General features: G+C 36.6%; 1 protein-coding gene across 11 annotated transcripts in view; it reads left to right on the top strand.

Moving 5' to 3' along the window:
• The first annotated feature begins 1055 nt into the window (after nt 1-1055).
• robo2 (roundabout, axon guidance receptor, homolog 2 (Drosophila)) overlaps nt 1056-17783 on the top strand; it is a 381767-nt gene continuing 365039 nt past the window's right edge. For 5 of the 11 annotated variants that reach the window (XM_038291983.1, XM_038291985.1, XM_038291989.1 and 2 more), the window contains exon 1: nt 1057-1539. In XM_038291983.1, coding sequence (XP_038147911.1) covers nt 1416-1539 — 124 coding nt within the window. In that variant the 5' untranslated portion in view covers nt 1057-1415. Of the gene's footprint in view, nt 1540-17783 lie in introns of all 11 variants that reach the window. The other 6 variants (XM_038291991.1, XM_038291992.1, XM_038291994.1 and 3 more) reach the window with 2 other exon arrangements.

Consider the following 17783-nt stretch of genomic DNA (forward strand, 5'->3'; position numbering starts at 1 on the left):
TAGTTAGTATTTCAAAGCACAACTTTAAAAAGTATAATGGATATTTTAAAATAAACTTTGTAGGTAATATCTTAACAGCAGCTGAAAAGTGGACTGTAGACTTCCTGTATGATACCACATTCGTTGGTCCCATTATGCTGAAGATCGTAGCTAGTCTGAGAGAGGGCTAAACCAAATTCAAAAACCAAAGTGTCAGGTCAGTTCAGTGGATGTAGGACACAATAAAGCCCAATAAAAAAAAAAAAAAAATACTTAAAACAGAGCAGGTGAAGGTCATTGCTGGTCAGAGAACCTGTGATGGAGCATGTTCTGGTCTTTGTTTAAATAAAGATGGTTTTATTTTATATTTTTCTTGTCCCTTCATAAATTAATCATTAGCTTTAGACCACTGGACTAATGTTGATTTGGATCTGAATTTGTGCTAAATAAGGACAGCAAGGAAGTTGTTGTGTCCTCTGATGGTGAAACTGCGCAACATTTAAGAGGAACTCCTTTCAGGAGCTTTAAACTGCCCTTTAAACAGGTGTTCCGTTCATGATCTTGTTCATGCAGGTATAGAGGTGCATATTTACTTGTTTAGTTGTTGCTAAAATGCAGATTAAAGAAATTTTCAGGTTTAAATTTAGCCCTATTTTTCTTAGCTTTTATTTTTATTAATTTCATTGGCACATCCAAAGGTATATTTTTTTCTGTTGAGTACATACACTATTTTTATTTTTCTTCCAAATGAGGATCATCTCTACAAATATCAACCTTGTTCTTACTTTAGTTTCTTGTTACTTATTTTACTTATTTGCCTGTGTTTTTATCTGTACTCTAAGACAGCCACAGCCCCACGTACGGAAACTTCCTCTTTGAGTGCAGTATGTGGATTTGCTCTTATCTCATACTATTCCACATTCTGCAGATGTAAGCAAAAAAATAAAGCAGAGAGGAATATATCCCCAGTAAAATCCAGAGTGAGAAGAGCAGGATGTAATTCAGCAGCAGCCTCAGCAGCAGCAGCATCAGCATCAGTTGTGGTGGCAACAGTGAGAGAGACGGAGGAAGGAGGGAGTGTAACAGTGTGTGTGAGCAAGCCTGTGCAAGAGCGAGTTCCTATGCACTGTACGGAGCAAAGCGGAGCTCTGCTGTCGCGCGGCAAGCTGTGTTCCCGTCTGATTCCCTTATGCTCTCTTCAGAACAGAGCTCAAAAAACGGGAGAGATGTGGCTCTACCCAGACCTACAGCATCACTGAAGACCAGCATCCAGACAGGACATAGCAAGGCAGCATGGCTGGGATGAAAACCAACTGCTGACACCAGTGTGACTGATGATGACAGTACACGCGTGGACTACCATGCTCCACAGCCCCACCACTCTAAGAGGAATGATAGCCATGTGAAACTGACTTCACTGCCAGCAACTCTTGGACATGTTTTCCAGGGCGAAGTCTGGATTTCTTTTTGTGTTTGAACTTGTTTTTTTTCTCTTGGTGTTATCTGGATGCCCTGAACTGTCCTATCAAGCAAGGACGAAAGGCAGATGGAATAAGGGGGGTAAGTGATAATAAAACTAATATAATTTCTGTGTGATTTAAGAATTTGATTCTGTCTCTGGCAAATCATGGTTAAAACTGGTTATTTACTGATCTGCACTCACTAAAGGCAGACCTTGCTTTGAAGCACTCTTGTTTATTCAACCTGCAAGATGTGTGAGATGGGTGAAAATGTCTTGACTTTTTCTATACAGATCTTTGCATTTCTGACTCACCGTGATGCTAGAGGTATATTCAAAGTATTCCAAAGGAAGAAGTGATTATTTGGTCAAGCCACTAACTTGTCAACTTTTCTGGTTTAGTGGTTTTATATGATGACTTTTCATTCTTTTTGTGTGGATGCTATATTCTTTACGTCACAAGACATCTGTGAAATTTGTTGGGTTGTAGTTTTATAGAATCATATTTATCTGGTCTCATTGGATTGGTTGGTCTCCTGAAAATGCCACCAGTGTCTGTGAACTGTGATTTTTTTTTAGTTTAAAGACTTAAAGGTGTAAATAATTCATCTCAGCCCCTCCGTGGGAGCGGTCCTCTTGCCTCTCTTGTAGCATTTAATCCCCTTTGTCGGCTTAGAAGAACCTCTAATCTTAGTGCAAGTGTTCATTGAGAAGGCTCAGAGATGCTCTCTGCACCCTATTGGCATTGTTAGTACTCAAGGCTAAGACTCCGTGGGATGTGAGGGTCTTCAAAGAGCCAGTGTCACTACCGAGATCTATTTAATGATTACTTGCCACTTCTGCTCTCATGCTGCCTCACCCTCTTTCTAATTTGCATTTCTTCAAATGCAACTCCTACAGGGTTTGTCACAAGCATGCAAGATGTGCTCATGAAAGTTTTTACATATATCTTAACATTACTCAACACAAAAAAACTGCAAGAAACCAAAAAGTACAGTTATGATCTTGTCTCTTTTCAAACTGAAGCCAGCTTTCGTAAAACAAGTGTCCAATTTATGATTTACTACAACGTATTCAAATGTTGATTCATTTGGTACATTTACATGTACAGTACCAAATAATCTAAGCAAAGGTAAAACCAGATTCATAAGAAAATTCCAGCCATCAATTTCCTTTAGGGAAATTGAGGGCAGTGACCTCGCTCCATGTAATTAAACCACAAACTCCTTCCTTATCTGTGTGCAGTTACAAAAAGAAATATTCTCAACACCCTTATTACTTAGTTTAGTGACCTCAAAACTATATTATTTTATGTAAGATATGTGACAAGTTTTGAGTAAAGTAGGAATAACTGCTGAACTCAAATGAACAAAAACGGCATAAACCATATAAGTTTGAGAAACAAGATTTTTAATTCCGTGCAAAATGTGAAAGTTGAAGATATGAAGTAACCACTAAGTGCCCTAAATGACAGTTATGGAGGTTTCAAAACATTGGATCATGTTTAAACAAATCTCATCAACTACAACTGCATATCATTATATAGCAGCTTTGTATGACTCAGCACAGTCTTTAATTTTGCATGTCAGTCAATAAGCTGCATGCTTGATGTAAGCACATGGCTACCTATACACATCGGCTACTTTTTGTTTGAAAATGTGAACAGCTTTTGTATCAAGATTAAGCTGGTGTTTTTTTTTTTTAAATGGATATTTAAATCTACAAGGTTTTTGTCAGGCAAATGTAGTATAAAGGAAGTGGATTATGTTATTACAATAGCAGTGATAGTCTGCCTTTAGAGGTCAAAGTGCAGATGCAATAGTTCAGAGCTTATAAGTCACTGGATCTTGGTAGGAACCTGCCTGCAGGTAAGAAAAATATTACTGTTGCAGCTCTAATTCCATCAGGCTGTAACAGACATAGGCAAATTTTATGTATGCTTAGTTTTGTGTGCATGTATTCATAAACTTTGCTCTTGGTTTTGCAGAAAACAAATGTGGGAAAAAGCTCCAACAGTATCAAAGTTTCAAAAATTCTGGTACACAACTGACACAACTTTTTAATCACTATGGTTTAAAGAAAAAAACATAACTGAGGCGCTGTATTTCCAATGTCAGAGGGAGTGCTCTTCCAGTCAGACGACTGAAAAATACTATTGCAACTCTTATATTTGCTGCAAGAGACAAATTGAGCTGTTTGAAAATATTTGTGGTTCCAAAAAGATTGCCAGGAAATCAAATCCACCATCCATGACATAACAAGCAAATAGGGACAACTGAATGAACCCAGGTAGTATTTGGAAAGTACTGATCTTAGCAGTTTTTTATTCTCTATTCATGTGTAAGACTAGGTATTCAAATCAGAAAGAATAAGTAGGCTATAGTTAAAAAAAATACTATTTTTAGATTCAATAATTACTGCTGTCATCCATCAATACTTTATGTATGTTCCAGTAGAACACTTTCTAATACAGAAGACAGAAAAACCTAAACCTTTAATGAAATCACCCTAATTTATTTTACAGAATGTTTAAAAATGCCTTAATGCTACTTTTAATATCGAAAATATTGTGATTCCTTATCTTTTTCCTCTTCTTAATAAAAAAAAAGTTAATAAGTACTCTAAGAGGTATCAAGAAACACACAGCTGATCATTTCAGATAAGAAATAAATGTAGAATATTATTTTTATACTCTTCTCTCCTATAAGTGGAAAAACATTCTTATTTGCATAACCATTCTGATGGACAGTGAAACCATGTTTTAAATGGGCATATATTTATTACATAATCATACCGTTTCAGTTAGAGAAGTACTGGATATGTTTCTTAAATCATCATAACGAAACAAACTGCGACTCACCTTTTTGGTCTTTTCTTGCTGTGGCTTCCACATGGAAGTCTACTACCAACATATATATATATAAAACAAGAAAATTAATACACGTGATCAGCTTAAAGTATAAAGATGCATAAATTATCAAGGTAAGTATGTTTTATACTGGCACATTTCTTCTACACTTCAGGTTAATCGCTTATATTAAAAAAATCGTTTTGATGATTTAAAGCTACTTGTCAAAACATTTGAGTAAAGAATTAGGCAACTAAACAATTTTTTGTTTTTGAGTATCCAATATTTTTCACTATCAAGGAAATTCCTGTTCATTAAAGCTGACTTTCCAGCAGAGCCAACCACAATAACTAACAACGCACAAGCACCCAGTTAATTCACATGGCAGAGATGGAAGTGAGCCAAGCAGCGGGGGAAGAAATTCAATTGGATGCATTTCGATCGCACCTAACTACAATAAATGGTAATGTGAAGACAGTTGGAGGGAGGCTTTACTGTGTTAGCACAAAGCCATGAAGACAAATGATCCACAGACTGACCCAGAATTCAGAGAGGACCATTTTTATAATGTTTAAAAAATAGATTTACTAAGCAGGGTCCTGCTGAGACAGTCAGCAAAAGAGTAATTGTAGAAAGAGGACAGAAGTACTCTGTTGCCTAGTGCTGAGTAAAGCGTGCTGTTTAGGATGGAAATCAGAGAGTATCACATTTTGATACTAGGAGAGAATTAATATCATCACTTTCTACTCACACTGGATTATTGTAAAGACTGCTACAGCTCAAATTGCTTCCTCTACCACTGTGTATCCTAATACTCCATAAAAGTGTAAATACTCGTCAGGGCTACCCAGACCATTAAACACAGAAACCAAGTATCTGAACATGTTCCTTAACAGCTTAAGCTTCACTACATTTTACTGAAGTAGTATCTTTTAACAGTAAATTCAAGCTCTAGGCATTCATTGTTTGTCTGCACCTTTTAAATCCAAGATTTGGCATGTCATCAATGATTTTATATAAGATAAACAGAGGCATACATTTTTTTCTGTCTTTACCGTTTAAAGTTTTATTACTTTAAAGAAATGTTATTCTTAAAATAGATATTCAAACAATGAAACCATTTGGCACCATGAACTTTTTAATACTTGGTTTTTAATAACTTATTTAGAACCCTAACCAGCACACAAGTGCTGGTCCCACAGACATTTATGGAGGTAAGGTGATGCACTTATTGTTTGAAAATATCATTCAGACTACAAAAGTTTATAGATAACTATCAATGATATGATATAAATGTATTTTTAAAAGGTAGATTTTTCTGGCAGTCATCTCACTGGAGTTATAATGTGACAAAATTATTTCATTTAGAATAAAGAAATATAATGGCATCACTGGACTTCCTTTGATCTCCTTCGTAATGATATATGAAGACGGGCAAAAGTAAGAACGCTATGCATTTTCAGTTTCCATACAAAAATTAATGTTTTTCTTGAGATTTGAAATGAACCTTTAAGCTGGCATCACTGCTGTGGCCTACTTTATTGACAATGAATCTTAAATAATTTGAATAAAAATGCATCAAACAAAAAACTTAGTGAAAGGATCATGATGAACGACATGTGGTATCATGTTCTGTAGCAGCCATTTTTAAAGATGCATTATTCATGTAAATGCTCACTGGGGTTGCTGTCAATGAGGGTTGGAGGTGATGAGATCTTACGTGGGACCCCAGTTCGAGGGAGATTATCAATGGTCTTGAATGTCTTTCATTTTTCTTACAGTTGCTCCTACCATTAATTCATTCACTCCAACCTACTTGGCTGGTGTAGATTTACTCTTCCCAGCATGGTGCAGGTCTTCCTAGTGTCCTTCAACAGCTCTTTTGTCTTGGCCATGGTTGAGTGGGACTGTTTGAGGCAGGCAAAAGGAGACAAATAGAGACTTACAGTGGAGGCCATGGTTTGGGAGGCCAATCTGGAATGAAGAAATTATGACACCAGTGCTACTTGTGTAATTACCATCTGGACTTCAGTTACATTGTTTATATATGAGGTATGGTGTCAAAGATCCTGAGCCAGATGGATCATTGCCATCTTTCATATATATATATATATATATATATATATATATATATATATATATATTTATGAAATATAACTGTTTTTGTAACAGTTTACTGCTCTTAGTTTCTTGTCTGTCTGAGTTATGATCAAATTTCAGAAGGCTCTCTTCAGCTGCAGGGGTTCTATGAGGCAGTACAACAGTCTAAAAGGCTCCAAGCAACAAATGGGAGTAAGAGAAATGTATTTTTGTTCTGTATTTCTTTCCCCCCCTAATTGAGTCTCTAAAGTATTAGGAGTCTTTAAACCATAGTGATTGAGGAAAGTTTGAAACACATTTTTGTAGTGTGAAGGCTAACATGATACTTACTGCAGTCTTAGAACTTAAACCCAAGTTTTTTGCTTTGGTTAGCATACACATTTTTTATCCTGTTTATGCATCTTCTAAACAAGTCAGTATGCAATGCATTTTGTAGAAAAAAATTAAGGGGGCAGACGGTCTACTTATTACTGAAAAGGGAAAAAGATGCATGTTTTACCTGTGCGTGAGTGGGTTCTCTCTGGGCACTCCTGCCTCCTCCCAGAGTCCAAAAACATGACTATTTGGTTAATTGGCTTCTCTAAATTGTTCTTAGGTGTGTGTGTGTGAATGGTTGTTTGTCCTGTTTCTCTCTGTGTTGCCTGCCATAGTCTTGCGACCCGTCCAGGGTGCACCCTGCCTCTTGCCCACTGACATAGGCAACAGCACCCCTCGCAACCCCTGCTGGGATAAGCGTGACAGAAAATGGACGAATGGATGTACAGTATGGATGGATTAATAGATATTTTGGTGTGACTCCCTTAGGTTATTATTACCCCACTTCTGGGCATTTCAGATGGGGGCACAAATTTTCACAGGTGGTTTTGAGACCTTCTCCATTGTAAAGGGTTTCTACGAAAAGGTGCAGAAGCTTTGGCACTATAACCTAGCTACATTTTTTTTCTGAGATGTCAGACATTTGATAGACTTGATGAAACTGTGCTTTGTTGTTATCCTTTTGTATCACTTTACTCCACAGCAGGGTTCACCAACCTTTTTAAGGCTTAGAGCAACCTTATGGCTACTGAGTCATAAGAAGGGCTGCTAATACTGACCTATGACCTGGAGGAGTCAGCATTCAGCTAAACTTAAGGCATTATAAACATATTTTTTATATTTCTCTAAATATTTTGTTTTTATCTTGAAATCTTTTTAAATGAAAGTGTGATTGAAAAGGGAGAGAAACTAAATAAAATAACATTTCAAACTTAGCTCACTGGTGAGTTGTGCTTTATTCAGAAGAAGCTGAGGGCACACCATGTGGTCTTTGAGGGCCCTATGGTGCCAGTGAGCACCGTATTGGTGACCCATAATTTTTACCAGTCCTGAGTTCTTGATCTTTTTTGGAACACAATGTGTCAGGATTTTCTATTATTTAAACATTTAAAATAAAGAGGATTCATCTGATTCATTTGTTCTCTAAGTGACCCCTGCAGGAAGTCAAAAAACAGCTGCAGGGATAGAAATACACAAGCTAATTGGAGAAATTTCAGCAAGAGCCTGTCAAACAATTAAATCCATGTCATTACTTTTACAATTAATGTGATTTGACTTGCGTCTCGGGGCAGAAAACACAGCTGGGGCTGTCACAGAGCATGAGGAATTTCACTCACTATTTGTTCCTTTGACACTTTTTAGAGTTGTTGACATTTAGAGACTCAGTTTGAATTCACTGTTGAGAACATTGCTTTCAGAACCCCACGAATACTGTTTTAAAAATGTAGGCCAAGTTTTCAGCACTGTGTAATGATTGATTTAAAAAAAAAAAAAGAACAAAGTGTTTACCTGACACTCGGCAAGTACATTTGTAATGACTGACGTATTCTAATAATTACTCAATTAGGATAAAAAGGAGATAGAAAACACGCCCATGTAACTATGTTCCATTAATAACATCATTAAGCTCTATTCCAGGCTGAGTTGAAAAGAATAATTTCCACCAAACATGTTCGACTTATGGCTGCCTACGCAAAAAAATGCATAAATGCAGTTTTTACAAGCTGAAATGTGTGGGCAAGATTACAGTTGTAACAGGATTTTGTCAACTTTAGGTAAATGTTTCTAAAGCAATAGAGTATTGGAAATTTGTGTTCAAAACAGATATAGTGTCAATGAAATATTAATTGTACAATTTTAGATCCTAATTAATTTACTATACCCGGACAATCATGAAAGATGTCCATTTAAGTAGTGATGAGATCTATATATTAATTCAAAATATGTTCTTCTAAAGTAAATTGGTTAAAACTGATAGCTTAAGACCGTATGGTAGTGCAATATTGAATAAATATTGTATTAAATTTAGGGCTGGAATTGCACACTGGTGGACTACTCTGTTATTGGATGACTTTCAAAGTTAATTTAATTGGATTTTCTTTACAGATTTTAATTTAAAGGTGGCTAACTGCAAATGCTGCAAAACACTTTGTTGGAGAATTTGATTAAATCCTAAAAAATAAACAGAAGTTTTTAGTTGTAAGACAATGTGTGAAATTTCAGGTGGAATAGATATGTATGTATATATTTTTTTTATCGTTTTAATATTTTCCTTGATTTACGTAGATGATTGTATATTGCTGTGTAAAGTGGTTTAACAAACTGTGCCTCACAGTATTATTATGTTTATATAGTAAGTCTCAGGATCTTGCAATATTTCGCCAAGGGATCCACCAATCAATTTTTTTTACACATTATTACTATTGATTTTTAAGAGGCTGTCATAAAGTTGCTGAGACTACAGATGATATTAAACACATATATGGTCATTATCACATATGAACACACATGAACACACTTAGATAAATATATATATATATTAGTGCTGTCAATCGATTAAATTTTTTTAATCGCGATTAATCGCATCAATGCCTGAGTTAACTCGCGATTAATCGCATTTTAATCGCAAATTTTTTTTCTGATTGAAAATCATTTAAATACTCTCGATGACATACAAAAAAAACATACAGGCTAGGTTTGTGCCAATGTTCTTTTTTTTAAATGAAAACAGGTCACAGATACTGATTTATGCCATAGAAACATATGGCAAGAAGATGGGGAGGCATGTAGCAAAAAATAACAAATATGTAGCCAAAAAAAAGGCCCTGAAAACAGGCTGATGTAAAATAGTCTTTACAGCTAATACAGTCTTTTGAACAAAGACAAGCATTTTACCCTACTGCTATAAAATGCAGTACAGTTTACATTAGATGTTAATTAACCAAGGTAATAATGAACAATTTTCAATCAATACATCAAAATCAATAGACCGACATCACCAGATGGAGGTAGTCTATGCTCTAGAAAGTTACTTTTCAGCCTCTTAACAAAAATGAGAACACACACACACACAGACACACCCACCCACACACACACACACACACGATACTGACCTGTGGCGTACACAGACAGCAGGAGTGCCGTAGCAGATTCCATTTCACCTCAGTAATCTGTTTTCTCAGCGTATTTCAGGTTGCTACTAGTTACCAGACACTCAACTTGTTTGTTGGTGGTGGGGCTTAAAGAAAAGGCACTAGCGTCACCCAGTGTATGAGCGTCTTTTTTCCTTGAGGAGCTCCGCTCTCGAAGCCCATGAGAAATGCATACACTGGGGGAAAATAGCCCCGCCTTCCCGCAGGCTGCAGCGGGATGTACTTGGAAAATTCTACCATAAAACCACATAGCGTTAATCTCACGTTAAAAAAATTATCGCCGTTAAAATGGCCTCGCGTTAACGCGATAATAACGCGATAATTTTGACAGCACAAATATATATATATATATATATATATATATCTCTAGTCCATCTATGTCTTGTTCCAGTAGCCAATTTGTCATCAAGTTGCCCTGGTTCCCTAGCAACTGACGCGGACCTTGTTAACCCGGGCGACGTCCGAGCCGGTATGGCTCTTGTATTTGCGGTATCACTCATGCCTGAGGTAGGCCACTAAGCACAAAGGACTTTGCCTAAGGGTCCACCTGGATGATGTCCATGCCGGGAATCGAAGCCGGAGTCGTCGGTGTTACCTACCGAGCTATCCAGTTGCTCAGCAGAAGAAGGCAGTAGTGATAGATGTGGCAATCCCAAGCGACAAGAAGAAAGAACACGAGAAGCTTGAGAAATACCAAGGACTGAAGGAGGAGCTAGAAAAGATGTGGAAAGTAAGAGCAGCAGTGGTGCCAGTGGTAATTGGAGCACTAGGGGCTGTGACCCCCAAACTGGGAGAGTGGCTACAGCAGATTCCAGGTAAAACATCAGAGGTCTCTGTCCAGAAGAGCGCAGTCCTAGGAACAGCTAAGATACTGCGCAGAACCCTCAAACTCCCAGGCCTCTGGTAGAGGACCCGAGCTTGAGGATGACACATAACACCCCACGAGGGGTGAGAAAACAGTTTTTTTTTTTTTTATATAAATAAATAAATTTATATCAAGTGAACAAAAATTTTGTTTAGGGCCCTGTCACACCTTGCAGATTTAGCCAGCGTATGCCTGACGTCCCAGAATCTCAGCCAGAATATGCTGAGCGTTCTATGTATTTTGTCAGTTTTGGGGCATGTATATGGAGTATTCATAATGAGTCCAGAACTTCTGTCCAACGACAACCTGACTTATGCATAACGCATGGCAGCGTAATGCCTATGAAATGTCACAAGCCAGTGTCCTGAGGGGAGCAGCAATGCACCCCAAGGCGCCCGGCTAGAATGAAAAGAATTCTTTGATTGCAGTTTTAACCTGCAGTGAATCCCCTTTTATACCAAAACGCTGCTAATACGCTATTATATTGTAGCTGTTTTTAGGAAACACGTTAAGTGGTCGTCTAGGACACGTCAAATATGTTGATATGTGTTGGAGATAAGCTCTTAAGTTATGCATAAGTTATGCACAGGTTACTCATAAGTTTTGGATAAGCTGGACACCATGACTTACAATTAACTTACGCTTAATATTTTTCACCTGTAACTTACGCTTAATATTTTTACCTGTAACTTATGCCCCACGCATGAGCATACATTGACATGCGTCAAGAATTTCTCGACGTACTTGCTGTATGTTTATGTGTGCCAGCATATCTTAGCGTGTTCATGACTTATACAAAACATACCCATAACTTATTCAATGTATGCCAGAGTTTTTGCTGGATTTTCCGTAAGTCAGGCATACGCTGATCTAAATCTTCAAGGTGTGACAGGGGCATTAGCAACACTGTGAGACAATCACTGAAATCAGCTGTTTTTTTGTAATGTTTAGAAAATGCTCAGTTAGACTTCTGCAACTGTTGACAGGGATGTTGGTTCACTGTTCATGAATAAGGTACTTTAATTTGTCTGGGGCAGTTTTTTTTTTTTTTTAGAATGATCTTTTTTTATTTAAATCAGTTTTCATTTTTTTCTTTAACTAATTTTTCATTTAGTATTTTTTATTACTTTTTTCAGTTTTGTGTTATATGAATTAATAGAGGGAATTATAATTTTTTTAAATCAGAGATTATGTAAACTTCAAGCACAACTGTATGTTCCAAAAGTCTGTCTCTATGGATAAGACCCATTTTCACAAATGTTCACAGATTTTTGTAAAAATTCGGACCAACAGCAGTATTATCCGATAAGTACATCACTAACCAGATGCTGTTTTTTTCCCTACATCTAACCTTGCAGAGAGCAAATTTAACTGTAGAAAAAAAAAGGGTACAACAAAGTTAATTGGTCATATGGTGTGAAGGCAATATATTTGCTGGGTGTGTGTGGGTTTTTATTCCAATAGTGTTGTTTTTTTTAAATGATCAGCATTAACCAAGTTTTTTTCTTGTTAAACTCACTTAGTATCATAGAGTAGTACGTTGTTAGATTTGTAAATAATTCGGAATTGTTAGCCTTAGTTTCTTAATTTTTGAAAACCATCTTTTTTTAAGAAAAGGAAAGAGAATTAGTGATTAGACTGGGCACAATGATTAGGTAAATTGGTTGAGTGCTATTGCTGCTAGCTGCACTTTCCCCTCCTCACCAAATCAACTCTCTCTTCATTCACATCACAGTTTAATTGCCACATTACCATCACACAACTTCTAATGAAGCTGATTTCTAATTGCAGAGGAAATGACATTTATGATAACTGTTTTTTTAATGGGTGAATTTAAAACTGCAAATATGGCAGCCTTTGCTTAATAAATAGAAGTCTGATTATTTTATGGCTGTAGACTCATTCACTCTGTCTTTCTGTGGCTTTGCAATGCCACGATGCATAGAATCCGCTTGCCCACATATGAAGATGCTCTATCTGTAATAATGTATGCATGGCTGCTTTCCTGTGTAGAGTATATTTCTTTCTTGCTTTTCTCTCATTTCCTCAGACAAGATGGTGGCTGCTGTAATGACTGTCATGGCATCTACGTTTTTCTGTCTGGTGGTTTAAATTGAAACATTTTTAATGCAGTTTGTTGTGTATGAAACTACTTTTACTTCATACACTCGCTATGTAGAAAGTCGTTAGTATTTTCCTGGAAATATTGGCTTATAACAGACTCTTATCCGATTCTCTGCCTAAACTAATTTTTCTCTTATTGTCAAGAATGTGTTGCTGTCATGGTCAAACAGGATTCTTTCATGAATCATGGCAATAGACGAAACTACATCTTAGCAAGCTCTTTCAACTTATCTGTGACTCGCTACCTCATTCCAGCTCACCTTCTCTCCATATACCTTCTTTCCTCTCTTTGCTCTCTCCAATAAAACTTTAAAGAGATAAGAAGCTTTTTTCTATTTCAGGGTCACCATTAGCCTGAATAATGCATTTACAAGAGAAGAGTAGCTTGGGTTCTGTAGAGGATAGAAGCACAGCCTTCAATTAAATTATACATCATTATCACAGCTGGCAAGCCTAGTGCGACGGTACCCTCTCCATCCCTCTCTAAATGTTCCATGTTTCTGTCTTGTCCAATATTGTGTGTCAAGCAAAGGCTTCTTCCTGTGCCAGCTAAGAGGCGGTGTGTAGATTCCTCCGCCTGTTCTGAATAAAGGTACAAATTCAACTGGAACATTTTAATTCTGGGAACTATGTTAATGGACCATAGTGGTGTTATTCTGAATAGCATATTATTCAGATATAAAATCAACACAGGACTCTAGAACAACTGTCATTATCATTCATTGCAAAAATATTCAAAAACCTCTAAATAAGAAGATTCTTTATTGCAGATACAAAACCTTACACCAAAAGAAAAATAATTTTTCAGTAATTTTCTTTTCATTACTCAAAAATTCCAAACATTCTTAAATGTTGTCTTTATTTGTATTTTTTTCTCAATATTACACATACAACAGTTTTTATTCCTTTGAGATAGAGTTTTGCTCATCACAAACTGATTTGAGCATTGGTCCAGGTTCGAGACGTTTCTTAAAAAACTGGTTTATTTGAGTCCAGTTTATATGAAAATCTCACGTCACTCCTCTGTTCAGCTTCACTGGTTACCTCTGGCTGCCCGCATCAAATTCAAGTCCCTCATGCTAGTTCACAAAGTGCTTGAGGGTACGGCTTCTGTCTACTTGAACCCTCTAGCAAAGGCTTATGTCACAACTCGGTGACTCCAGGCAATGGATTGTTGTTTAGCAGTGCCTAAACCACGCTGAAGACAATCCAGATTGTTTTCATGTAACTCCTAAATGGTGGAATGATCTACCAAGCGCCACAAGAACAACAGCGTCCCTGTCTACCTTCAGGAAACTCCTAAAGACACACCTCTTCAAGGAGCATCTCTTATCCTAACTCTTACCAATAGATCTGTACCCCTCACTAAATTTTCTGCACTTCCCTCTATCCTTTCTTTGTTGTGACCAGGGACCCTGACTACGGATGTTCCTGTAGATAACTTATTCTCATATTGATGTTAACCATAACATTTTGTATACTTTGTAAGTCTCTTTGGATAAAAGCATCTGCTAAATGCATAAACATACATAGTTGCAGTTTTGATCCCACCTGGGGTCCTTGATTGGGCATGATGGGGCTGAGATCCACTTTAGAAAATAAACTGATCAATAAATATTAATTTTAAAGTGTTTAAACATATAAGAACTTGACCCAAAAATGGACAACATTAGGTACTCTGGTTGCTCAGGCTGTTTATTATTAAATATTTTTGTTGGAAATCTTCTGTATTCAGTCAGTAGTGCTGCGTGAGTCGACTCTGGTATCTTTTTGTGGGCCAGAAACTGAAAAGTTTGGGAACCTCTGGTATAGACTCCTAGAATACTCATAGATGTCTCTTTAATCTAGGGTGTATAGCTACATGCACATATATAGCAATATCCACTCTACCATCCATGCTGCCCTGGACAGACAAACATCTCAAAATTTGCCCATAAAGATTTCTCTGGATCGTTCACTGTTCCTGATTCCTTCTTAATCGCTCTTCAGCTCATCCTGGAGTTTTTTGTTTGATTTGCTTTTCCTTCCTTAGCTTCAGGTCTGAGATGATAGAAGTTTGATTTATTTTCTGGGGAGCCGTTTCTCTATCGATTTGGCCTCATATTTTGGATCACTATCCAGAGTAGACACACTTGGATAAAAATGTTGTGGTATTACAACAAGTGAGCAAGCTTCAACTGTCAAACTGATGATAGTACAACAGTAAGTTGTTTCTCACAGCATGTCCTCTTCATTAGACTTGAATCCAAGCAGCATAGCTCTGTTAGATTGTGTTAGAATGTGCCCCATTTTTCTGCTGTGAACATGACAACATTTTAAAGAATATGAGTAACTTCTGAAAAAATCTATATTTTTGAGACCTTCCTTTTTGTTATTGAGACATTGATTTCACTTTAGTTTGCTTTTTTTTCTATTTATTATAAGTAATACCAACTAGATATTTTGCTTGTTTGTATAACTTTTCAAAACTTAAATACTGACTATGTATATGGCGCTTACCCATTGCATTAAAGTCCTACTCAAAGATTGCTCAGAGAAATGTAATACAACAGATTTATTATGCAACCTGGAATAGTGCATTAAACCCCTGGGCAGCTCATCAAGAAACATATCTGTCAGGTTGAGTGAGTCTGAAGAGTTATTTCCAAAATTTGTATTTCCTTTTAGGATGTGAACTCATTACTACCTTTCAGTAAAATTTCAAAAAGTATCCACTGGACTTGGTTTCCAAGATTTGAAGATTTTGCCACCTCTCCAGGAAGCTTTCTCGCAAACGTCTTCAAATCTTCGAAACCAAGTCCATTGAATATTTTTTGAATTTTTACTGAATGACTATGACCTGGATGACTGAGAACCTTCATCAGCATTACTACCTTTGTTTTGGAGGATCAGTCGCAAAACAGTTGATACTATTTCCCAGAAAATGATCATAAACTCATTTATACTTTATGAATATTGACTCCATACATATAAGCCTTGTGTTGGCAGAAAAAATAAGACCGCTGTTTGCCTGACTGGTTCTTTTTAGAGTTTATCACTCTTTTTGGCCAAAGAAAATGTTAAAAGAAGCTTTAGCTTTATGTAAAGTTTGTTAGAGTTGCATTTTTATAAACACATTTTTACTGTCAGATTAAGATGTCCTACAAAGCTCTCTTCTCTTCCTAAACCATGAGGTGTTTGATATAAACCTCCTTTGATGCCTTCCTTAAAAATGTCACTGTGATGGTTGCATGTGAAACCGCACAGCAAATGGTCTGGTAATTCTTTCATTTAAATAAATCTCTCATATTTTTCTGTACTGTATTTCACTTTTTTTACTCTGATTTGGGCATTGGTTAACTATTTGGGTGCACACATTTAGTTGACTCATTTTGTAATTTCTTGCTTGTTTGGTTTACTGTAAATTAATATACTTCTCATTTGAGTTTTCATTTCCTGGGAGGCTGTCATGTAAGGTGGCCAGTAAAGGAAAGGAGGCCCCATCTACAAAGGATCTCCTCAATGACATGGAGGTCTAGTTGGACTCTTCCACTTACTTCTATTCTCTATTTGGTTATGTTTTCCGTAATTAAATTTGGGACGTTTAATTGTTTAAGTTCCTCATAGGTTGCTGACTTAGTATTGTTGTGATTAATTTGGTCTTTTGTTGTAGTTTTGTTTAGATAAATGTATTTTATGTTCCCCTCTTGTGTCAAAATGGTCTGATCAACCAGTATACAGTATATGTTTCCCTTGTGTGTCGGTGTGGAAGGGTCTGTTCCTGTGTGATGTTTTGGTTATGTTGATATTTTTCTTCCTTTTTCCTTTAGTGGCCCAGTTTTGTTAGAAGTTTGAACTTTTTTTTGCTAAATAAATTTTATACTATTTTTACCTCAATGACTTCCCTGTGCTTCTCTGAAATTTTGGCTCGGTCCCTCACAGTCACAAAAGTTACAAATGGCTGAATTTGTGTTCTCAGCTGTTCAGCAATTTGTTTCGAAGATGTGCAGAAAATTTTGCTTGTAACCAGAAGCAGCAGAGTATTTTTTAACTTGATCAGCTCTAAACTAAATTGTCTAATATTTTTCTACATATTTTTGAAGTTAGATTTTGTGGATCTAGTTGCTTTTATTTATCAGAAACTGAAATAGGACAGTTGGGAAGAAACCTTTTATGTACTGTATGGTTGACCTTCTAAACCAGTGAGTCATGACATGCCGTTTTTCACTTTCTTTTAATTATAATTAGTGACTATCCAAGGCTTCTTGGTATCTACTATATTACTTCAGCTTAAGAATTACAACCTCTCACTGGAACCATTGGCCATCTTATTCACTACTAATATTCAGTGCTTCCTATCCATCATTGTGTTGATTTGCTCACCCTTAAGCCAGGACAGATCCAGAATACTTAGATCTGAGGAGAGAATCCTCACAGCTGACCTTCCCTCCATCCAGGACTTGTGCATGCATAGGGTCAGGAAAGGAATAATATCTCTGCAGAATCCACACATCCTGTACACAAACAGTTTACTATAAAAAAAATACTTTAAGAATACCACAGAAAATTTGTCTTCTCTTAGTAAAGCAACCTTGCTTTAAAACACAATAAGAAATTCACACCACCACAATTGACTTTAATTTCTTTTTTCACATATAAAATACCTACATAAATCATTTTATTTGATATAATATTGTTAGGATAGCTATCATTGAAGATGTGTGAGTTTATTACACCTTGGTATTGGCTCTCTGTTGCATGTCAGAACTGATGTTTTCCACAATAGTTAATCTAATTAGGACAGTTCCTCTGTCTGGATATAAGTTATAATCTTCATTCTTGTAGTGGCAAAGATTTGTAAATGGACTGAAAGCGGTGTCCTTCAGCTAAGAACGAAGTGTAATATTTTGATAAGGCTGGAGACATGGATGTCTAATCATCTGCTAATGTGTTTGATGTAAA

Source organism: Cyprinodon tularosa, unplaced genomic scaffold (assembly GCF_016077235.1).
Source record: "Cyprinodon tularosa strain WSP-4 unplaced genomic scaffold, ASM1607723v1 ctg305, whole genome shotgun sequence".
NCBI lineage: Eukaryota > Metazoa > Chordata > Actinopteri > Cyprinodontiformes > Cyprinodontidae > Cyprinodon > Cyprinodon tularosa.